Raw genomic sequence first — 24153 nt, 5'->3', positions numbered from 1 at the left:
CTCTAGATCTCAGTTTCCAGAGTAGTTACAGTTGCAAGGCATGAGCCATATGCTTCAGCTGATTGTTTTGTTTTTACTAATTTGCTTGGTAGGGTACATGTTTTATTTTTTGTCGGTTGTGGGGCTTGAACTCAGGGCCTGTGCACTGTCCCTGAGCTCTGTCTTTCAGGGCTAGCACTCTAAACACTTTGAGCCACAACACTACTTCCAGTTTTCTGGTGGTTAATTGGAGATAAGAATGCCATAGGATTTCCTACCTGACTTTGAACCATGATCCTCAGATCCGAAGCCCCCTGAGTAGCTAGGATTACAGGTGTGAGCCACTGCTGCCCAGTTTTTTAAAAAGGATTAAAAAACCCCCAAATTTACATGTGTCAAAGTGTTTTGTTTTGTTTTTTAGTACAAGGGAGTTATGGAAAAGCTTAATTATATGTGAACCTAATGGTTTGTTTGACATTAAACTTCACATAGCTTAATATGTTCTATCATTCCATATTACATCATTTTTTATTTGCTGTAACATTAAGATGAATCAACCCCCCCAACTCAAAGTGGTATCTTAATTTATAGACATGACATGATTTCTATAAATGTGGTTTAATTATGTATGATAGTGAGTTATTATTATAATAGATACACGTGTAGCTTATTCACTGCCATTGAAGCCTGCTTAATTCACCTCTTTGGAAACATAAAACTATCCTATTTAGATGAAGTAATGTTATATATACATTCTTAAGAATTTTATCACATTAACAGATACATTTATGTGTCTTCCATTGGACTTTGAATTTATGATAGTTGTTTTATACTTATCTGTGAAATAGAATGTTGAATATAATGTGGGACCTGCTTAGGAGATTTTTTTACATTTGTGTGTCTTAGATATTTAGAGCTCAAATTCTGTATAAGTTACTATACTGTATGATTAGAAAACCAATGTTATCATGAAATTTTATTAATCACTAGGAAGTGATATTTTTGTTACGTTGTTAAAAATATATTTGAAAAGAGTGGAATATTTATGTTTTCTAATGACTTCTAGTCCTTTTTTTGCGAGTGTGGAGCTGTGTCTGGGCTTCAGGTTGTTTTGCTCAAGTCTAGCTCTCTTGCCACTTGAGCCTCAACTCCACTTCTGGCTTTTGGGTGCTTAACTGGAGATAAGAGTCTTGCAGATTTGATTTTCTCACTTGGACTAGCTTTCAACCACAGTTCTCAGATCTCAACCACCTGAGTAATTAGGGTTGCAGATATGAGCCACCAGCATATGGCATGGTCCCTTTTAATAGTGAATTGAAAACAAAATTAAGGGCAGACTATATACAAAGCATTCTTTTGGCTTTTTGTAAGGCCTGTTTTGCTTACAGTTTTTTTCTTTCTTTTTTTTGTTGGTTGTGGGGCTTGAACTCTGAGCCTGAGCGCTATCTCTCAGCTCTTCAGCTCAAGGGGAGCACCACTCTACCATTTGAGACATAGTGCCACTTCCAGTTTTCTGAGTGGTTTATTGGAGATAGTCTTACAGACTTTCATTGCATGGGCTGGCTTTGAACTGTGATCCTTAGATCTCAGCCTCCTGAGTAGCTAGAATTACAGGCGTGAGCCATGGATGCCCAGCTGTTTTTTTCTTTTTTAAAACAGTGTTTATATATTCTTTTTAGAATTCTGTGACAAATTAGCAGTCTGATTGCTTACTAATGAGAATCATAATCACATGGAAACTCCAGAATTTTTTCTGGTTTGAGTTTGGTCTCCAAATATGATGAATATTATTTTTATTTTTAGACATAATAACTGGTGTAAAGTGACAGGATTTTTCTGTTATATCAGGCATTATATTCCATGTTCTTTTGGTCTCCAAATGTGATGAATATTACTTTCCTTTTTCTTTTTTTTTTTTAGGCATTTTAATAACTGGTGTGAAGTGACATGGTTTTCCTGTTTTATCAGCCATTATATCTTTTCTTTTCTTCTTTGAAGCAGATTTATTTGAAAATGTCTATGGGTCATCAATGAAGAGAAGAGAACTTGAAGACCTGAAGGATAATATTGAGTTCAGGGATCCTAGGCCACTTAACAGCATCACTGTTTCAAAGAAACGCAATTGGCTGTATCAGAGTACTCTGAGGACTCTTAATCTAGAAGAAAATAAGAAATTCCAAGATAGAAGTCCTTTTTCCATCCCTCCTGTGTCACTTTCTAAACCTCAGCTATCGCAGCCTTCCTTCAAGTCATCTGAGGAGTACTATTCATACCTGGTTTGTGATACTACAAACTCTTCATTATCAAGAAACTGTTCTTTTGACTCTAATGAGGAAAATGATGCAGATGATGAAGGAGAAATCTGGTACAACCCCATTCCTGAGGATGATGATGCCAGTGCCTTGAGTTTCCATGAGGCAAATCCTCCTGTCCTGAAGCTTCCTGCTCTCAGTTTGAGTATATTGTCTGACAGTGAATCAGTGAAAGCAGAACAGCATACTGAAGACTTGGTATGCGCTGCGGAACACACAGGTGATATTCAGAGCTTGCAGTCAAATGGAATGAGTTCCAGAAATTCCACCCATTCTACAGAATTTATGCAGCAGTACAAGCAAAGGCTAGGATACAAAACCCAAGAAAGTATAATGGAGAACAGTCTCATGTTGAAATCTGCTTTTTCAGGTAAAAGAATTCTAGGCCTGATTTTTTTTTTTTGGTCTTTTTTCAAGTCTGATAATTTCTGAAGCTAAATTTAGATGTCTATTGTATCTTGTATATGTCTCAAGTGTATGTTTCCTTTATAAATAATTTGTTTTCATAAAAATAAAACTCAAATTTATATCTATCTTTCTTCTCCCTCCCTTTTCCCCTTCCTTCTCTCTCTTCTTCCCTCCTCTCTTTCCTCCCTTCCCCTTTTGTGCTCCTGTAGATTGAACACAGGGCTTTGTATATGGTAGGCAAGCACTTAAGTTTCCTTTTTTTTTTTTCTGTCGGTCGTGGGGCTTGAACTCTGGGCTTGGGTGCTGTCCGTGTGCTCTTCAGCTCAAGGTGAGCGCTTTACTGCTTGAGCCACAGCACCACTTCTGGTTTTCTAGTGGTTTACTGGGGATAAGAGTCTCACGGAGTTTCCTGCCCAGGCTGGCTTTGAACCGAGATCCTCAGATCTCAGCCTCCTGAGTAGCTAGGATTACAGGCGTGAGCCACCAGTGCTTGGTTTAAGTGTCCTTTTGAGCAAAGTAAAGGGAGAAAAAGAAATGTGTAGTAGAAGTAAAAAAAGAAATAAAAAACCTAAAACTTTGCTAATGGTAAATACTACATTAGTTACAAAACCATAAAGGAAATATCTGAAGTTTGATCATTTAGGTTGAACCATGTGAAACTGCTGATAGTGAAGATTTTTTTTTTCCTCCTCTTTTATTTTTCTTTGTTGAAACAGGGTTTTGCTATGTAGCCTAACAAGCTAACCTGAAACTTTTCTTCCTCCTACCTCAGCCCTCTGAGTATTTGGATTGCAGATACGCTCTGGGCTTGGGTGCTGTCCCTCAGCTCTTCAGCTCAAGGCTAATGCTCTACCACTTGAGCCACAGTACCACTTGTGGCTTTTCTGTTTATGTGGTGCTGAGGAATCAAAACCAGAGTTTCATGCATCTGAGGCAAGCACTCTATCACTGAGCCACCTTCCCAGCCCTTGTTGTTATTTTTAATTTTTAGTTTTTAGACTCAGGGTCTAGGCACTTCCCTTAGCTTTTTTGCTCAAGGCTGGTGTTCTGCTGTAACTTGAGCCACAGCTCCATTCCTGGCTTTTTGGTAGTTAATTGGAGATAAAAAGTCTTATGGACTTTCCTGCTCTGGCTGGCTTTGTACCATTATCCTTATATGTCCATCTTCTGAGTAGCTAGGATTACAGACATTGGCCAGCAACAGTTTTTTTTTTTTCTGTTAAGGTAAAAACAACAACAGAAAAAAAACCCCAAAAGAACAATTTGTATGCTTTTATTTTTCCTTGTTTTCAGTTTTCTGATATGTTTCTGTTAGACCCAGGAAACAGAAAAAGGTGTGCCTGATAGTACAAATCACATGTAGAATAGGAATCAGTTCTGTTTTATAGCATTTTAATTTATAGAACTTTGAATGATGTGGAATATTTAAAGATGTGAGGTGCAGCAGATGCTGTCAATGTCTTCACCCTGTCTTTTGGGTTTTATTACTTACTGCTTAAATGTAGGAGGGAGGAAGTCCATTTCTACACTCTAGTATCAGCATCTCTGCTGAAGACTGTCTCTGAAGTCAGGGAATCTCTGCAAGGCAGGCTAGGTATTCCCCTTAATCAGTTACTTGCAGGAGCTGGTAGTGTATGACTATCTTTTGCATTGTTTTTGAGAATTTTCTCTTGAGTTAAGCTATAGTTTTTCATAATTGGGAGCAGGTTTTATAGTCACCTTGAATTTTCTCCTGAAGTTTTGTAATTTGTTGTTGATATTTCTGTACTTTGCAAATAAATGATGTGAATTTAAATCTATTTATTAGAGATATTGGCAAATAGAGTAAATATTAGATGAAGAGAAATAGTATCAGGCTTAGTGATGTACAGGCATGTATGCCTATAGTCCCAGAACTGAGGAAACTGAGGCAGTAGGATTTCAAGTTTGAGGGCAGCTTGTGTTACCTAACCTGAATTAAGGAAAAAAACAAAAACAAAAACCAAACAAGTGCTGGGGCTCACTGGTAGGACACTTGTCTGGTATGTTTAAGGCCTTAGATTCAGTACCATCACCTGAAAGTTTGTACTATACGATGCCAATTTTGAAAGAAATGCTGATAACTGTGTTTTTATTTTCTTGGGACTGAAAGTAATCAAAATACTTTACTTTGTGCAGTTTAATTGTAGACATATATTTCTCTTATAATCTGGATAGGGAGAAGCATACTGTATAAAATGGTGGTTTGGCTGGGCACCTGTGGCTCATGCCTTGTAATCCTAGTTACTCAAGACGCTGAGATCTGAGGATGATGGTTCAAAGCCAGCCTGAGCAGGAAAATCTGTGAGACTGTTATCTCTAATTAACCACCAGAAAACCAGAAGTGGCATTGTAGCTCGAAGTGGTAGAGAGCTAGCCTTGAGCCGAAAAAGCTCAGGGTCAGCCAGCAGGCCCTGAGTTCAAGTCCTACAATTGACAAAAAACAAAACAACCCCCCAGACTCCGTTTATAGGTGGTAATAAGGAGAAGAAGCCATCACAAATGGGGATGAATATGGAATGGAACAGAGAAAGTAGGAATATAAAGATGAGCTAAGTTAGTAAAACAAGCATTTCCAAGTAACACTTGGATTTAAGTTACTTTAATTAACTTAATGTTTTTTATTTGTGGTCGCTCAGTAGTGAATCTAATAAGACTGACAAACATTTTTTTTTTTAAAGTATAGAATGACTGCTATCTCTCTGACCCTCCCTCTCTCATTTGGAGACAGGATCTGTTCTGTAGCTCAAGCTGGCCTCAAACTCAGGATACTCCTGCTTTAACCTGCCTAGGTTTAACCTGCCAGGATTACTGCAGTGTACCACCAGGCCCTCCTTGTCTCCTTTCTCATTCTCTTAATAAGTATAATCCTAAGTGTAATCCTGAATTGCCCAAAGGAAATACAGTTAATTTATATGTCCTTTTGTGTTATTTATTGCTTTTCATTTCTTTGTTTCAGTAGTTTTTTTGGTAGAAAGTAATTGGTAATTCCTATAACTAAATTTTCTAAAAGGTCTACCAATTTATAGAGCAACTAACAATTGTTTGGTTCATTTGTGTGATAAATGTCAGGGTCCTGCAAATGTGGTATTTACTGTTCCACATGTTACAGGGATATACTAGTTTTATTTGACTCTAACCTAGTGCATACATAAATTCATATTTATAAAGATTTTTGTTTTGTACTTGGCTTCTTACAGTTACATAATTTGATTAGTGTATTATAGTTACTTTTAAGTGATTGTGGAATTTGGTAATATATCAGTTATTGCATCTGATAGAAACAAAAATTTTTATTTGAATAAATTCACTCTTGTCTGCATTAGCATTTTAAACATACAATATTTAATTTTAACAGTTGAAGACTTCAGTGGGGATTATGTACTTATAGTGTATAAAAATAGTCATCATGTCAAACTTGTTAATGATTTAATGTATAAAAATAGTCATCATGTCAAACTTGTTAATGATTTAATGAAACTAAGAACAGTTTAATATATTGGGTAGCTTTTTCTAGGCTCTGGCAAAATAGATCATTGTAGACTAAAGCAGTCCGTGGTATAAAATGCTTTTGACTAGTAAGCTAGTAGAATTGTACTGTGATTTGCAAGACAAGGCGATGCTTTGTCCACTTTATCCAACATTCCATTACTCATTAGTTGTTTCCAAGAAAAGCCTAGTATACATACTCCCTCTATAAAATAAATACTTCTTTGTCATTAGGACACACAGAAATGGGTAGAGGGAGAATAGTGTAGTAATACTTTAAAGAAAAGTCATTTAATCTACTGGTTTCAGAATGAATACAAACGTTTTTTCATTTAAATTATGAGATGTAGTTTTACATAGACTGGTTTCTGTATTTTCTCCTTTCTTTAAGCTATTTATATTCTTGTGAGAAATGTTCAGTTCACTCACCCTTTTATTGATTGGATTATTTGTTCTCTTGCTGTTTAATATTTTGAGCTCTTTCCAAATATTAATCCTTCATCTGTTGAATAGTTAGCTAAGATTTTCTCTCATTCTACGAGTTGTTTCTTTATTCTGGTGATTGTTTTGGTGTGTAGAAACTCTTTACTTTGATAGAATTCCCTCAGCTCTTCAGCTCAAGGCGAGCGCTCTACCACTTGAGCTACAGCGCCACTTCTGGTTTTCTGGTGGTTTATTGGAATAGGAGTCTCATGGTCTCTCCCACCTGGGCTGGCTTTGAACTGCGCTCCTCAGATCTCAGCCTCCTGAGTAGCTACGATTACAGGTGTGAGCCACCAGCGCCTGGCTACTTGTCACTTCTTGCTCCCAGTCTTCTGGGTAGCTGGGGTCCTAATAAAAAAAATTTACCTTTGTGGTAACTTCCAGGGTTTTTCCTACATTTTCCTATTGTAAATTTTACATTTCAGGTCTTACTTTGGGCTCCTTGATTCAGCTTTTGTTGATTTTTGTTGAGGGTCAGATTTCAGTCTCTTGTAGGTAGATTCCCAGTTTTTCTGTACTATTTGTTCAAGAGGCTGTCTTTTGTCCAGTACATATGCTTGGCTCCTTTGTCAAAAATTAGCTTAATTAACATTTGAAGTTCTGTATAACTATTCTATACAAATTATACAGGAAAGAAAATGCGTCAACACCTTTGAACATTATCAGTTTGACTTACAATAGTCCATATTCATTCATTTATTTATTTTTGCTGGTCCTGGGGCCTGAACTCTGGGCCTGGGTGCTGTCCCTCAGCTCTTCAGCTCAATGTTAGCACCCTACCACTTGAGCCACAGCACCACTTCTGGCTTTTTCTGCTTATGTGGTACTGAGGAATTGAACCCAGGCCTCATGCATGCGAGGCAAGCACTCTACCACTGAGCCACCTTCCCAGCCCCAATATTCACTTATTCTTGATTGACTAGAATTCAGCCTGCTTTTGGAGATATTACAATAGAATTTTAGGGCAATGAGCGGCTCCTGGCTGCCCAAATGATAAACAAGTTTGTTTTAAAACCAGCAGTTCTATACAGTAAGAGGATGATAAGCATGGAAGAAACAGTCTTATAATTCGTGTTTTTTTTTTTTTTTTTTTGGGGGGGGGTCCAGTGGTGGGGCCTGAACGCTGTCCCTCAGCTCTTCAGCTCAAGGCTAGCGCTCTACCACTTGAGCCACAGCGCCACTTCTGGCTTTTTTCTTTTTGCTTATGTGGTGCTGAGGAATCGAACCCAGGGCCTCAGGCATGCAAGGCAAGCCCTCTACCACTGAGCCACCTTCCCAGCCCATAATTCGTGTTTTTAATTAAAATAAATATTAAGATGAAAGGCTTTCCTAGTTTTCTGGAGAGTAAACCACTGTTTGAAGGTTATAATATAACATATTCACTGGAGTATATTGCTTTGAGAAATGTTAAAAGTGGAACCTTCAGTACTCTGTTTCTTAGAATAGCACATAGAGATCTTTCTTTTTATTATAAGTCTGCTGGAGATTTTTGATACTCTGTTTGAACATAGAAAGAGATTGGCCTTAACTTCTAGCTAAATCCCCCCACTTAAATGAAACAAGGGAAAAATTTCTGCCTATTTAAGAAATGGATAGTTTATAAAATAGAAATAAAAGAAGAAATCAATATGTATATATCATTTTATAATATCTTTTTTTTTTCTTTTTTGTTTTATAGGTCCGGGGATGTTAGCTACTACAAATAGAACTGAACTTGGGGTTATGGAACCTTCCTCTCCAAGCCCTAGTCCTGTGAAAAAAGGCAGTTCAATTAATTGGTCTTTGCCAGATAAAATAAAATCTCCACGAACTGTGAGAAAACTCTCCATGAAAATGAAAAGGTTGCCAGAATTTAGCCGAAAGCTGGGTGTTAAAGGAACCTTCAATTATATAAATAGTCCAGATAATACCCCTTCCTTGTCTAAATGTAACTGTCGAGAAATTCATCACACTGTTATTCTACCTTCTGGGAACACAACCACAGCTGCTAAGAGGAATGTTATAAGTCGATACCATCTTGATACCACAGTATCTTCTCAGCACAGCTACCGGAAGAAAGCCTCAGTGAGTTCAAAGTATTCCTGCAAAGGTGGTTACCTCAGTGATGGAGACTCACCTGAACTTGTAACTAAATCTACCAAACATGGATCTGAAAACAAATTTGGAAAAGCAAAAGAAATAATTCCCAACAGTTGTAGCAAAAATGAAATAGATATCGATGCTTTTAGACACTATAGCTTTTCTGATCAACCCAAATGTTCACAGTACATATCAGGGCTCATGAGTGTGCATTTCTATGGTGCAGAGGATTTAAAGCCACCCCGGATAGATTCAAAAGATGTTTTCTGTGCAATTCAGGTAGATTCAGTAAACAAAGCAAGAACAGCATTGCTTACATGTCGGACAACATTTTTAGATATGGATCATACTTTCAATATAGAAATTGAAAATGCACAACATCTGAAACTCGTAGTGTTCAGTTGGGAGCCCACTCCAAGAAAAAATCGAGTATGTTGTCATGGAACTGTTGTTCTCCCCACCTTATTCAGAGTGACAAAAACACACCAGTTGGCTGTCAAACTCGAACCTAGAGGTCTTATTTATGTAAAAGTGACTCTTATGGAACAGTGGGAGAATTCGCTCCATGGACTAGATAAGAATGAAGAACCAGTGATATTTGGTGTTGACATTCAAAAAGTTGTAGAAAAAGAAAATGTAGGCTTGATGGTGCCACTCCTGATACAGAAATGTATTATGGAAATTGAAAAGAGAGGCTGTCAGGTATTATTTCACTGTGTTTCTCTACTACCTCCTTTATTCATTGATTAATTGATTGATTGTAAGTCTTGGGAGAAAGAATTCAAGGTAAGGTAAAAATAACTTAGATGTTTTTCCATTCCTACTGTTTTTAAAGCATTCCTATTTAGGGTATGATTCATACATTAACTTATGTTGCCCAGATTTGATCACATGCTTGATAGTTTTACCATGCATGGGTTTTATAACTAGATATCAAGCTTGCTTTACAGTGTCATTCTTTAGAAAAACTGATCGAATAGGCAAAAGCTAATTAAGAAATGTTTCTGCATGGTTTGAAGTTCTAGGAAGTTCTAGTAGTGACTCCCATAGCTCTGCCTCATTTGCATAATGAATGCTCTACTGTAATTTCCTAGTCTTTCTCTGTCTCTCTATCATGACCTTATCTGTCTCTACTCTGGGATAGCATGTTGAATGAGGAGAGGTCAAATAACAAATATAATAACAACGCATCTCATTCCCTTTTAGATTAGAAGGTAAAGGCAACCCATTATAACAAACAAAAATCCTGGTGTTATTTGTAATAAGATGTGCTTGTTGACTAATCTTTAGACCTTATCTTTTTCATTATACTTAACAGGTGGATTATGATAGTGAGACACAACATATCCCTGAGGAAAATACTGTATTCTGAGGCATTTCTGTTTTATTGCTATTATATTTGCAACATTGATTAAAAAGACAAAAGAAATAGTAACTATCACAAAATGAAATAGTTGCTAATTTACAGTATCTCACTTTGAATTTAATGCAGAAACAATAGAAAGAGCATAGGTTAATGGAATTTTACATTAAGATATGAAGCCTGGGCACTGATTTCTCCTCTTTTATTATCTATGTGATGTTGGACAAATCTCTGTGGGTCTTGACTGCTTACTCTATAAATATGTATAGTAGCTTCTTAAAGCTACAAGATAACATATCTAAACCACCAGCTCAGATATATGATTTGGTGTCTAGTTTATGTTGCTTGTGTTGACTGAGGCCTTTACTTCCAGTCCAACTTATTTGGCCAGTTATTTTTCTTTATTAAGTTTCTCCTTTTTTTGTGTGTGCTGGTCCTGGGGCTTAGACTGTGGCACTGTCCCATGGCTTTTATGCTCAAAGCTAGTACTCTACCACTTGAGCCAGCGCTCCACTTCTGGCATTTTGGGTAGTTGAAAATGAGAGTCTCACAGACTTTCCTGCTTATGCTGGCTTTGAACTAAAGTGAACTTATTAAGACATAATAATTTAGAACCTGTATGTACTAGTAATACTTAATCATTGTAGGTAGTTGGATACTTAATTTTGTTGTAGTAGCAGTGCATATGAACTTATTTAATTTTCAAATAGTCTTTATTTTACCTTTGATATAGTGTTTTAGTTTAAACTCATATAACTTTATAACTATTTGCTTTTATTTCTTCCTCAAAATATTTTTTCCTCTAAAGGGCTTTATGCAAATCATATGCAGGACCCTTGTTTCCACTCTGCTTATTTAGTGGATAAAGTAATTGAGGATTTTTGTTGTTGTTGTTGTTGCTGTTAGTCATAAGGCTTGAACTCAGGGCCTAGGAGTTGTCCCTGAGCTATTTTTGCTCAAACCTAGTGCTCTACCACTTTGAGCCACAGCTCCACTTCCACTTTTCTGGTGGGTAATGAAAGTCTCATGGACTTTCCTGCCCTGACTGGCTTTGAACCACCATCTTCAGCTCTCAAGTCTCTGGAGTAGCTAGGATTACAGGTGTGAGCCACCAGTGCCTGCAGTAATTGAGTTTTTTAAAAGAGATTAAAAAACTTGCTCAAATTTACCAAGTTTACCAAATTTACTCTCATAGACTGAGAGTTTATGACTCATGCTTGTTTAGTTACTGTGACATACTACCTCTGAGAAATGTTAGGTTCAGTTTAAGAGAAAAGATGTGAAGGGTACAATCTTGGGGTATGGAGATACAAGTTAAGCATATAAAACTAAGGAGAAGGGATTCTATATTTTTCTTATGAGACTATAGAAATTATATTGTATTGTTTGAACTGAAATGAAATATTAGGATGTTTCATTGAACTAATCAAGTTAGTCTATAGTAAGACTTCAAAAGCTGTTTTTGAGGTGCTATTATTAAATGCCATCAGAACATTTGCCAAGTTCATGTAATTTATATTGTATTCTTATGTTTTGTATTTGTCAAATTTATCATAATATTCCCATAATTTTATTTTTAGGTAGTAGGCCTATATCGATTATGTGGTTCGGCTGCAGTAAAAAAAGAACTTCGAGAAGCTTTTGAAAAGGATAGCAAGACTGTTGGTCTGTGTGAAAACCAGTACCCAGATGTAAATGTAATAACAGGTAATAGATTTTATTTTATTTTATTTATTTTTTTTAGATTTTATTTTATATATTTGTTTTGGAAAGGTTACATCTACAGAAAGGAGAATTGAAACACTATTTTGTAACCAAGATTTAATGTGACTTGATTCTTGTCTAACTTTCCTTCCTTCAAAAAACTCCTTCATTATTTTCTGTAGGAAAATGAGTAGATGTGGTTCCCACCCTTAAACAGCCAACAGATGATGAGAGAAGTAAGACTTGTATTAAATTAGCTATAGTAGCTAGCAGAGAGAGGAGCTACTAAAATGCTATGAGAATTCAACTTGTGTCTTAGGTTATGAAAAGGGCATTGACTGACTAGAGAATTTAGACTATTTACTAGGCAGAAGGACTCCATTAAAGATTTTCGATTAAGGAAGTAAAGTTATTAAAGATTGTTTTTAGGAATATTAATCTGGCAACTCTATGTGATGGATTTGAATAGAAGAGACCAGAGAAAGGAAATACACACACACACACACACACATATATATATATATATATATATATATAAATAAAAATGTGTGTGTATGTATGTACATATATGTATATGCACATGTATATACATGCACACACACACAAACACCATGCCCAGCCTGCTTTTTTGTTTTGTTGTTTCTTGAGCTATGGGCCTCTTACTCAGCTTTTTCACTCCCAGCTAGTATTCTATTTGAGCCACACCTTCAATTCTGGCTTTTTGCTGGTTAAGTAGAGATAAAGAATCTGTTGGATTTGTCTGTCCAGAGTGTTTTCAAACCTGGACACTCAGTTGTCCAGCCTCCTGAATAGCTTGAATTATAAGCTTGAGCCATCAGAGAATTTTTTACTTTTGCCAAAATGGTTTCAAACTGTGATTCCTTGTCTTTGCCTCCCTGTGATGATGCTTTTTAGGTTGTTGCTTTATTGTTTTCAGATTACTGAAAATTGACTGTAATACTTACATTAAAAACATTTACTTTAGTTTATTTCACATTGAAGTGTGATCAACTTGTTTTTGATTTGTTTTCTAAAGGTGTTCTTAAGGATTTTTTAAGAGAACTTCCTTCTCCCCTGATATCAAAACAGCTCTATAAGGCTGTGTTAGATACAATGATAAAAAGTCCTTTGAAAATGTCAGCAAGTGGTTGTGAGAATGATCCAAGTGATTCTAAGTACACTGTTGACCTGTTGAATTGTCTTCCAGATGTGGAGAAGGTAAGCACAATTGCTATACATTTCTGAAAGCCAATAAATGAAGTATATGCTTAGCTCCAGAGCTACAAACTATTCTTAGGTCTTTATCATTTGTGGCACTAATGAGTTTAACTTCTGTCTGTATCACTTAAAAATTATTATCTTCAAATAGGATTTTAACTGAGTATGTCCATTTATGTGTACAATGCAGCTTGATCAGAGTCAGACAACTCATCAGTCTGGATCACTTCTTAAATAGCATAAATCTAGAAATCACCTTTCTGGTGTGGTTTCTTTTAATATATTGAAAATTTTAAGATGTGTTTAATTTAAAATATGCTTAATATGTTTCAACTATGTCATAGTGTGTATGGCTTATTGAGCATTAAGATTTAAGCTCCAATTCTTAAATTGTTCCTCCTTGCCTCTTCCTCCTTGACTCCTTTCCCAACTTTAATCTTGGCACCAACATTCTTAGATATGCCTACAAGAGAGAAAAGCATGGCTGGCCTGTATAATCAGCCTTAGCTCTATTCTTAAAATTGAGGGGAAGGGGTTGGAGGCAGGGTTCACATGGCGTTGCACCAGCCAGTGAGCAAAAGTATGGAGTTGAAGTTTCAGCCTCAAAGCCAAAAAAAGAAGGTAAAATTAGAGAAAGAGTTGGTTAGGCTTGTCTTAAAGAAGCTAACTTTGCTAGCATTTATCATGATGTGGGGAACAAAGTGCAAGGATGAGTAGGAAGACACTTTTGAGTTCAATAACATTAAGTAGTTAATGGCGATCCCTACATGTCCTATGCCCTCTCCAATGAGATTTTCCTTTGGGTGGGGGAGAGGAATAGCAAAGGAGCATAGAAGCACCTGATAGGTTGAGGTAGGGGAGGGGGACTGAGTAAAGAGATGACAATGCCAACAATAGGTAAAAGAAAATCTTTTAAAAAGTGATATCATGCCACTTATTTTTATTATTATGTGTGTTGTATACACATATGTTCGCATACATTTTTGCTGCAAATTGGGCTATTGTATTTGCCTTAGTATGAATGTATTAAGTAAGATTTCATTTAATGTAGGCAACTCTAAAGATGTTGTTGGATCATTTAAAATTGGTGGCTTCTTACCATGAAGTGAACAAGATGACCTGCCAGAATTTGGCAGTGTGCTTTGGACCAGTATTATTAAGTCAACGGCAAGAGACTTCTACCCATAACAACAGAGTCTTCACTGATTCTGAAGAACTTGCAAATGCTTTGGATTTTAAAAAACATATTGAAGTTCTTCATTACTTGCTCCAGCTTTGGCCAGGTAAGTAATTCTATAGAAATAGTTTTCAATGATGAGGTGTCTGAATTTTCTGCCTTTGCTGATAACTCTGTGTGTGTGTGTGTGTGTGTGTAAGTGATTCTATAGAAATAGTTTTCAATGATGAGGTGTCTGAATTCTCTGCCTTTGCTGATAACTGTGTGTGTGTGTGTGTGTGTGTGTGTGTGTGTGTGTGTGTGTACTTGAATCAGATCTGGGTCTCAATCCCAGTTATGTCACATATTAGCAATATGACCTTGGGTGAATTTCTTAACATTGTAGACAGGATTTTCTTTTGTCATGTGAACTTAATAATGACCTTATAGACTAAATACAAAATATGTAAACTTTCCTAGGTTAGGTACTCAGGAGAGCTTTTTATTTTTTATTTTTGGTGCCTGTCTTGGAGCTTGAATTCAGGGCCTGGACACTGTACTTGAGCTTTTATTCTCAAGGCTACCACTCTACCACCTAAACCACAGCTCTGCTTCTGGCTTTTTGGTGGTTAGTTGGAGATAAGAGTCTCATAGACTTTCCTGCCGTGGCTGGCTTTGAACCATGATCCTCAGATCTCAGCCTCCTGAGTAGCTTGGATTACAGGCATGAGCCACTGGTGCCTGGCTCAGCACAGCTTTTAATTCTCAATATCAATTTCTTTACTCTTTGTGATTTAACTGCTATGAAATAATTCATTTTTCCCTTATATCCATTCTTCCTGATATACTGTGTTCATGGTTATTCAAATTACCCCAGCTTAAACATTTTTGAGCTTATATTCTTTCTTTTCCATTCATTATTACAGTAAATGACCAAAGGTTGGCAGTTAGTTTCCCATTATATTTCTTACATATTTCAGAGCCCAAAGAAATGTATATTTAGTTAGGTGTTTTTTTTTGTTTTTTAAATGGATCCTGTTTTTAAGTTCCAAATTGAAAAATAATTTCATCCCATACTGCATAGGCATTCATGGACAGTTCTTAGATGCTTAGTGTTGAGCACAGGGGTAAAAATTCTTTGACCCACAGTTAGATCAGATTTACATCTGGTCTATGGCACTTGCTAGCAGGGTGGTCTCAGGCAACTACTGTAATTTCTTTAAGCCTCTGTTTGCTTCTCTATAAATAGTACTGACTTTGCATTTGTTAATTGTGAAGGTTGAGATAAAATGCCTAAGGCAGTAAGCAAAATGGATGGTAGTGTAAACTGAGCCCTCAGTAAATGTTCTTTAATTCTTTGTTATTCTTAATAAAATATTTATGTAGGAAAGATCAAAGTACAAAGGAGCATTGGTCTAGTCTTTTTTGATAAATCTAATTTTGAAAATGAATTTAAAAATTAATAAAATTTCAGTTTTTAAATTTGCAAAGTTAAAACTTTATACAGACTTAAAATTCTTTTTTTGGGGGGGGGTTCGGTTGTGGGGCCTGAACTCTGGGCCTGGGCGCTGTCCCTCAGCTCTTCAGCTCAAGGCTAGCACTCTACCTCTTGAGCCACAGCACCACTCCTGGCTTTTTTTCTTTTTGCTTATGTGGTGCTAGGGAATCGAACCCAGGGCCTCATTCATACAAGGCAAGCACTCTACCACTGAGCCACCTTCCCAGCCCAGACTTAAAATTCTTTATAATTTATTTTTTTACTTACCATTGTATTGTTTTTAATTTGTATTTATAGTTTGTATTTTACTGTAAATTTGTATTTTAAAAAATTGACTCAATTCTTTGATAAATGACCTAATTTCTGCAATTTAGAGCGCAAATTCATGTCAAAATTTTAAATGTCTGTTTCTTCATTTTTTTCTAGAACTTATTTAATTCTAATAAACACCAGTAATTAGAAGAGGAACTTTCTTATCGTAATCACAAATGAAAATTTGCCTCCCTTGAAGCAATTTTAGTTCCTGAGTTTTTTGTTACTAAATATGTATCAGAAGTTAGTGTCATTTCATTATCTGAATATGAAAAGCAGATTCAAATTTCATATTGACTGTTTTAGTGATGACCTTAAATAAGTCACTTATGTATAGCATCTTATTGCAAAGATTTCTGTTGTTGATTTAGAAAACAATTACATCTTCTGTAATCTGTTACTTTTTTTTTTTTAAGTATCTCAGGTAAAGGACAGAAAAGGGCAAAAAGATGAAAGGAAGCAATAGCTGTACCCTCTAACTTACCTACTGTTGGATTTAAGAAAAGGCAGAAATTTCAAATGTTCACAAACAAGACCACACTAAACCTACCAGCACGGCTATGTTTACTGCAGCATTATATACCATAGCTAAGATATGGAACTAACCCAGGTGCCCCTCAGTAGATAAATGGATCAAGAAAATGTTATATATATACACAATGGAATTCTATGCCTCCATCAGAAAGAATGACATTGCCCCATTTGTTAGGAAATGGAAAGACTTGGAAAAAATTATATTAAGTGAAGTAAGCCAGGCCCAAAGAAACATAGGTCCCATGGTTTCCCTTATTTGCAATAACTAGTACATGTCTAGGACAAGCAGAAAAAGTCAAAAGCTATGTATATATGAGCCTATAAGATGATGCTAAGTGAAATGAGCCCCATGATAGGGACACAGGAGGTTTTATCTTTGTTGCTGTTGTTTTTAGTGTATTTATAATGTACTATGTAATTTTTTTGTTTCTTTGTATGTTCTTCCCCCATGGTATAACCCCTGTTTTCACTGTATTTGATTTTGGTGTCCTTTATCTGTGTATGCATTTTTCTAACTTGGGGAGAGGAAGGGATATAACAAAATACTTAAATAAGGATACAGATTGACCCATTGTAACAGTGAGATGAACAAGACACTATGTTGAAAATGAACTTGACAACTTTTTTGGGGGGGTGGGAGGGAGGAAGAGTCCAGGAGGTGGGGAGGGAAGGGATGGTAGTGGAAAAACAAAGTGAGGAGGTAACAATGCTGGATAGGAAATGTACTAATTACCATACTCATGTAACTATAACCCCTCTGTACAGTATCTTTACAATAAAAAAGATATACAAAAAAAAGAAGCTCAAAAAAAAAAAAAAGACTAGCACTCTACCAATTGAGCCACAGCTCCACTAATGGCTTTTTTGGTGCTTCTTTAGTTCAGTAAGTTGGGATCAAGACAAGGATAAGAATAAAATATTTGAACTATCAGATATTAATTAATACAGGTTATAATAGAGACAACATTATGATCTTGTAAGCTATGTTCCTCAAATAGAAGGATCTCCCCTCCCCTATCTCTTTAGTTCGGGTACTAGGGCTTGAACTCAAATCCTGGGCACTGTCACTTAGCTTTGTCACTGAAGGCTAGAACTCTACCACTTGAGCCACAGCTCCACTTCCAGCTTTTTTTGGTGCTTAATTAGAAATAAGAATCTCATGGACTTTGCTGCCTGGTGCTGGCTTTAAACCACGATCCTTAGATCTCAGCCTCCTAAGTGGAGCATTACAGATGTGAGCCTTTGGTACCTGGCAGCAACAGGTTTTTATCTGCTGGTACTGTACCACTTGAGCCACACAGCCCCACTTTTGACCTTTTGGTGGGAATTGGAGGTAAAAGTCTCACTGACTTTCCTTCTTGATGCTGACTTCAAACCATGATCCTCAGATCTTAACCATGCTGAGTAGCATGGATTACAGGTGTGAGCTACTAATACCAGCTTCTAGTTTGTTTTTGAGAAAAGGCTTCACATTAACTTTATCCAGGCTGGCTGCAGACCTGATCCTCCTTTGGTCCCTTCCTGAGTAGCTGGGACTTCAGTGTGTGAAATATCTCTATGCAATAACTAAAACATGAAAATTAAGTTGAAAACATAAAATATATTGATGAATATAATGAATGTTGTTATTCACTGAATATCACTTTGATTATCTTCTTTTGTGAGAAAAACAGCATTCATTTTGTATTATAAAGTTTGCATGTTGTTACTGATTTTTTTTTATCTTAGTGAAGGAAGTATAAAAGGAGAGACATTAACAAAATAAACAATAGAGAAAGGAATTATGGATAATCTTTAATACCTCTGTCTCAGCATTTTAAACTAAGCCTATTTTATATACAGAAGGACCTTAGACAATATTTTTTTCGGAGTAAGCAGTAAAACCTTGATCTGCTATGAATTTCTGTGGTAATTTTCTACATGATCTACCATAAGACATGGTATGTTTTATCTGAGAAGAATATAGCTGTCAGGCACTGGTGGCTCATACCTATAATCCAAGCTACTTAGGAAGCTGAGATTTGAGGATTATGGTTCAAAGCCTGCCAGGGCAGGAAAGTCCATGTGACTCTTTAATTAACCACAGGAAAACCAGAAGTGGTACTCTGGCTCAAAGTGGTAGAGTGCTAACCTTGAGTGCAAAAGCTCAGAAACAGCACCCAGGCCCTGAGTTCAAGCCCAATGACTGACCAAAAAAAGAATGTATATAATATAAGGAATGTTACTGGGATTGGTAAATATCTAACCAGAATGGGAAAATAAAATGTCTGTACTATTTTCAGGCAAAAAATGAAGACTTAGTAGCTAATGCTGTATAATCAATCTCAGGTAACAACCAATGGTCAACTAGTATTTACGCATTTTATCAAAGTGAAATTTGGGCTGCTTAGTAAATTATGACACTGCTGCTAATTGCAAAAGCCCACTGAGATCAGAACTTTTAGAGTAATCCCTTTAGTTGTATTTGCTTCATTTAGATGTTTGCAGACAAATGAAACTTTTTGTTTTCTTTTGTTTGTATACAAACATGCCTTGCCTGCTTTTTGCTGTAGCCTTTAATTTAGGAGAAGCTACTAGCTTAGCTACTATTGAATTATAGCTAGGTAATAATTAACTTGCACAGAAAGTTAATCAACATTGAAATTTCTTTTTATTTGGGGATGTTATGATGCAGCATGAATTAGCACCACTGAACATTCTTCTAGCTTCTATTCCTAATCTTAATTATGTCTGATGATAGAAAAAATAATTATGGAATGCTGACCTTTGATAGTGTGCATGTTCTTTTTAAATGCATGTTTGTAGTTGATTATTAAATGGCTTATCTTGAACTCTGTTTTCTTAAAGACCAGTTAGATCACTATCACTAAAGCCAATTTATTATTCATTTCTAGTGCAACGTTTAACTGTTCAAGAATCAACAGACAATTTTTTCCCAGAGCACTTGTCCTCTCTGACTTATCTGAGGCGGAAGAAAGAACGACCTTACATGTTAAATTTTCATACTACTGATTCTCCAGGAATTCTTAGACCAAAGCAGACCAAATTAGATAGTCCACTTAGCAATCGGTATGCAGGAGATTGGAGCAGCTGTGGAGAAAGCTACTTTGTAACTACAAAAGAAAATTTAAATGATGATGTACCTTCAGAAGATACAGAAGATGGAGAAGATTATAACAAAATGGAGGCAGCAGAAATGATAATTGAACAGCCAGTTCCCATGTCCAAAGAGTGCACATTTCAGACGTATTTGACAGTGCAGACCATTGATTCTACAGTCAATCAAAAAGTTAATCTCAAAGATCTACAAGAAAGCATTGATACTTTGATTGGTAACCTGGAGCGGGAGCTCAACAAAAACAAGCTTAATATGACTGTTTGAGACTGAGTTTTCTTTGGTTTTTAATAATGTCAAAGTTTCAAATTAGTCATTTTCTTTCTCATACCTCTTAAAGTTTTTTTTTTCTTGAAGCCTTCATTTACTGTCTAATAAGTTCCTATGGTTCAATTTAAAATATTATTCATTAATATAATTTTGACTAATTTTGTTACCAGACTTCTAAGAGTGAAGGTAACTTGGACATTTGGGGAAGTTTTAAGGAACCTTGCCAGTTTTATGGTGGTGACTTTCACATGCACTTAGAAGGTTCAGGTAAGTAGGTCACTGGCTCCTCCAGGTTTTATACTCTATGAGTGCTCCTGTGTGCTGGGGAAAGCTGTCCCTTTCAGAGGAACATTGAGCTGCTCAGATTGATTTGCAGTAGCAATCTTGTACACTACAACATTATTTGGTCATATTTCATTTGCAATGCAAATGCTGCTATAAGAAAACCTTTTTTATAAATAAAAAGTAAAATTATACAAATCTTAATGTATTCTGTATTAACATTCAGTAATTATTTAAAGTTAAAAGTTGAATATTTTTATAATCCTGAAAATCTGTATATATTTATAAGTGCACATATGTATATGTATTAGAGTTGGGGGGAGGGTGATTGGATACAGAATCACACACATTTTCTAAGGTATATATGTCACCAGGCCAAAATGATTAGCTTGCAGATATCTTTTTCAGGGAAAGAACATTTGGGTTAAAGGAGAAGTTAAACAAAAACACTTGAATAGAAACACTGTAGAAATATCTGAGTAGAAATAATAGATTTTTCTTTTTGATTCATAGTCATGATATCCCCTGGGAAATTTGCCAGTTAAATTGACATCTTCTAACTCCATAAGGGATCAAGTGCCTTTCTCTGTATTAATGACTTGGATGTTTAAATTTTGGTCTATGCATCTTTTGTCTTTTGTGATGTATTTATTTGTAGTAGCACACTTAGTACATTGGCTTTATAATGACTCCTACTTATTTTGAAAGACAGTATCTTGCCAGCATACTACATTGTTGATTTTTAAATATTAACTTATTTTGGCTAAGTATATCTATAATCTAGCTATTATAGCAATCATAGCGGTGTTTGAAAATGTAAATTTAGAAAGTTTTAAAAAATTAAATTGAATGTATTTTTTAAAAGTTTTATACCTGCAGAATGTATACTTTAAAAATTATATGAAAATTGATGTACCAACTTTTAGGTATGGCAGCCATTAAAAACTGGCTTAATACTTTTTTAATAAAGTATTTCTATGCAATTATACATTGGTATACAGAACATTTAGTTATTTAATTTGAGAGCCCTCATAAAAAGGTAAGTGTTTTTATATGAAACTTTTTTTAAGGCATTGTGTAACAATTTAGAATATCAAAAGAATGTGACAGGTGTCTGTCACAGGTAAACAATGAGAACAAAAGTACTTTTAGGTGTTTTATAAGGAGGCTGTCTATTGTCTTCCCTTGGCTTTGTATGTCTTGCATACTGTATGTATTGAGTGAACTGTTCCAGAAATGTAAAAATTGTATTAAAAATGATAACTTTTAGTGTCATACTATTATAATGATTTTAGTTAGAGATCACTTATTTTAATATTCTTAATGTATTACCCATAAATGTATGTAATAACATTTATCCCAAATTGAATTTTCTAGCATCCGAATTAAAGACCATACCTATTTTATTTTGGATGAGAATTGTCTTAAAGTTCATCTGTGCTACCTTAAGCAGAGAATTCTATAATCCTATGTTGTCTAAAGTACTGAATCATACCTACAAACTTTTTTGAGAGTGTTGAGGATGGAACTCGGGGCCTGGTCTTGTGCATGCTAGACAAATGCTCTACCACTAAGCTACATTTCCAGCCACTACACTTTTTCTTGACTCATCTGCTTCCAGAAGTGCAGAATAAATTCAAATGCCTTTACTTTCAGTGGCCTGCTACTTCAAACCAATAATTAGAAGTGGTACTAGACAATTTAAAAGTATTCACAAGTAAGCCTAGGAGACTTGCTGCCTTTGCTTATCCATGTTACATCTTTAAAGGAAATATTCTAAGCAGCAAAGAATGCATTCTATTTTTTCTCAAAGCTGTAATTTTCCAAATCATATGATATGCTATTTGCTTTGAAATTGGGTCATAACTTTTGCAGATTTTTATTTTTATTTTTCCTGTAATATGTAATTGCCTTAATATTTGACAGAAGATAATTTCTTACTATGGCTATTAAAAATCATACTTTTGAAATGTCACATTTATTTAGGGTACTTCGAGTTCTCATCCAAGGATTCTTAACATATATTCTTTGTTTTTCTTTGACAATAAAATATCTTCTTTATTAAAACTCATCATTTTATATGTTTCTTTTTTTTTTATGGTCAGTCGTGGGGCCCAAACTCTGGATTTGGGTGCTGTCCCTCAGCTCTTCAGCTCAAGGCTAGTGCTCTACCACTTGAGCCATAGAGTCACTTCTGGCTTTTTCTGTGTATGTGGTGCTGAGGAATCGAACCCAGGGCCTCATGCATGCAAGGCAAGCACTCTTTCACTGAGCCACTTTCCCAGCCCCTTTATATATTTCTTAATCAGTTTTATCACATTAGACAAAGAGTTTTAGCAGTCATCTTGGGATGATAAGCCTGTCTTATTTATGGATTTATTGTATGCAGTTTTGACTAACGATAGTACAAAGTAAATTAATAAATCAATTTTTCAAAAAGAAAAACATTTACATTCCTGCATCCACATCATGCAATTCTGTAGATACTAAGGTCGATTGTATATTTTTTTAAATAAAAAATTGTTATTAGAAGCATTCAAAATGTCAACGATTTTTGCAATTACAGTGTATTCTGTTAACAGGACAATTATTTCATATAAGCTGCATCAGATAACTGAAGATGAAAAAACTACCATCCCCATATATAACTAATTTGTGCTGTGCACCAACCAGAACCTGCTTTAATTTCCATGCCAATTTATAATCCCCATACTGTACCAGGCAAGGTTTATGGTTATTTGAAAATACTACCAGGACAGGGCTATCTAAAGACACATTCGGTAGTGTGTTAATTATACAAAAAAATAAAACACTGTACAGCTTAAAAACAAATCCTACACAGCCTTACTTTTCAATTTTTTTTTCTCTAAAGGAGTGAGTTGTGTACAGGGGAATTAAATGCTTTATAGACAAGGAAAAAAAACTGCTAGAACCAACTTATTCATCCTCCTCCCCTTCATCCTCATCCTCTTCTTCCTTGTCCTTTTCATCTTCCTCCTCTTCCTTGTTGCTCTTTTCAGCCTTCACAACTCCCTTTGTGGCCGTATCAGGTTTTCTTTTAGCTTGATAGGCAGCAATATCCTTTTCCTATTTTTCCTTCAGCTGAGCAGCCTTCTTTTCATAAGGCTTCTTGACTTCTGCAGCATTGTTGTTCCACATCTCTCCCAGTTGTTGTTGTTATTGTTTGCAACATCACCAATAGACAGGCCAGGATGTTCCCTTTTGATTTTAGGGTGATATTTAGGTGCTTCTTGGATGCATTGGGATCCTTGAACTTTCTTGTTTCATTTTTAGGAGGGATGTAGGTTTTCATTTTTCATAATAAGCCTTGTCTGCCTTGGCCATGTCTTCAAATTTCCCTTTCTCTTTAGCATATATAGTTTTCCACATCTCTGCACTTCTTAGAAAACTCTGAGAAATTTACTGAAGCATCTGGGTGCAGCTTCTTGTGCTCTTCCTGGCAAGTTTGCATAAAGAATGCATATGATGACATTTTGCCTCTTGGCTTCTTAGGATCTCCTTTGCCCATGTTTAGTTTTTCCTCTGCGAGGCACAGAGTCACTCAGTGCCTGTCTGGCTCTCACTTGTCCCTGAGCTGTCTCTATGGATCTGAATGTAATCTATTGTATTTTTTTTATATATCTATGTTCTAAATTTTTTGATCCTATTCTTTAATTTTGATAGTTGTCTCTTTGCTGATGTTTATTTGCAAATACTCCCCATTTACACTTTTCCTCCTCAAAATAGTACATGTAGATAAACTTCAAGACCTTGGCAGGTCTGACCAGTTCTTCATTTTTTTCTCCATTCTTTAGTTTAATTGGGCCTGCAGTCTTATGTTAAAATCCATTATCCTTTAAAATTTGAAGACATTTCACTATTAGATAATAATGTTTATAGAAAGGTTTTCATTCAGATCAGAGAAGCAGTAAG

The 24153-nt window shown here is 35.7% G+C and overlaps 1 protein-coding gene and 1 pseudogene across 1 annotated transcript in view; one reads left to right on the top strand and one right to left on the bottom strand.

The window, feature by feature from the left end:
• Positions 1 to 22281, top strand: part of Syde2 (synapse defective 1, Rho GTPase, homolog 2 (C. elegans)) — a 32987-nt gene extending 10706 nt beyond the window's left edge. The window contains exons 3-8 of the mRNA XM_013018205.1: positions 1981 to 2661; positions 8368 to 9470; positions 11712 to 11838; positions 12872 to 13053; positions 14105 to 14336; positions 19448 to 22281. Coding sequence (XP_012873659.1) covers positions 1981 to 2661; positions 8368 to 9470; positions 11712 to 11838; positions 12872 to 13053; positions 14105 to 14336; positions 19448 to 19935 — 2813 coding nt within the window. The 3' untranslated portion in view covers positions 19936 to 22281. The remainder of the gene's footprint in view (positions 1 to 1980; positions 2662 to 8367; positions 9471 to 11711; positions 11839 to 12871; positions 13054 to 14104; positions 14337 to 19447) is intronic.
• An 876-nt stretch (positions 22282 to 23157) lies between these two features.
• LOC105987113 lies at positions 23158 to 23752 on the bottom strand (annotated as a pseudogene).
• Between the last annotated feature and the right edge of the window lie 401 nt (positions 23753 to 24153).

Source organism: Dipodomys ordii, unplaced genomic scaffold (genome assembly GCF_000151885.1).
Source record: "Dipodomys ordii isolate 6190 unplaced genomic scaffold, Dord_2.0 Scaffold39, whole genome shotgun sequence".
Taxonomy (NCBI): domain Eukaryota; kingdom Metazoa; phylum Chordata; class Mammalia; order Rodentia; family Heteromyidae; genus Dipodomys; species Dipodomys ordii.
Note: the sequence above shows the minus strand (reverse complement) of the source record. Positions and strands in the feature narration are given on the sequence as shown.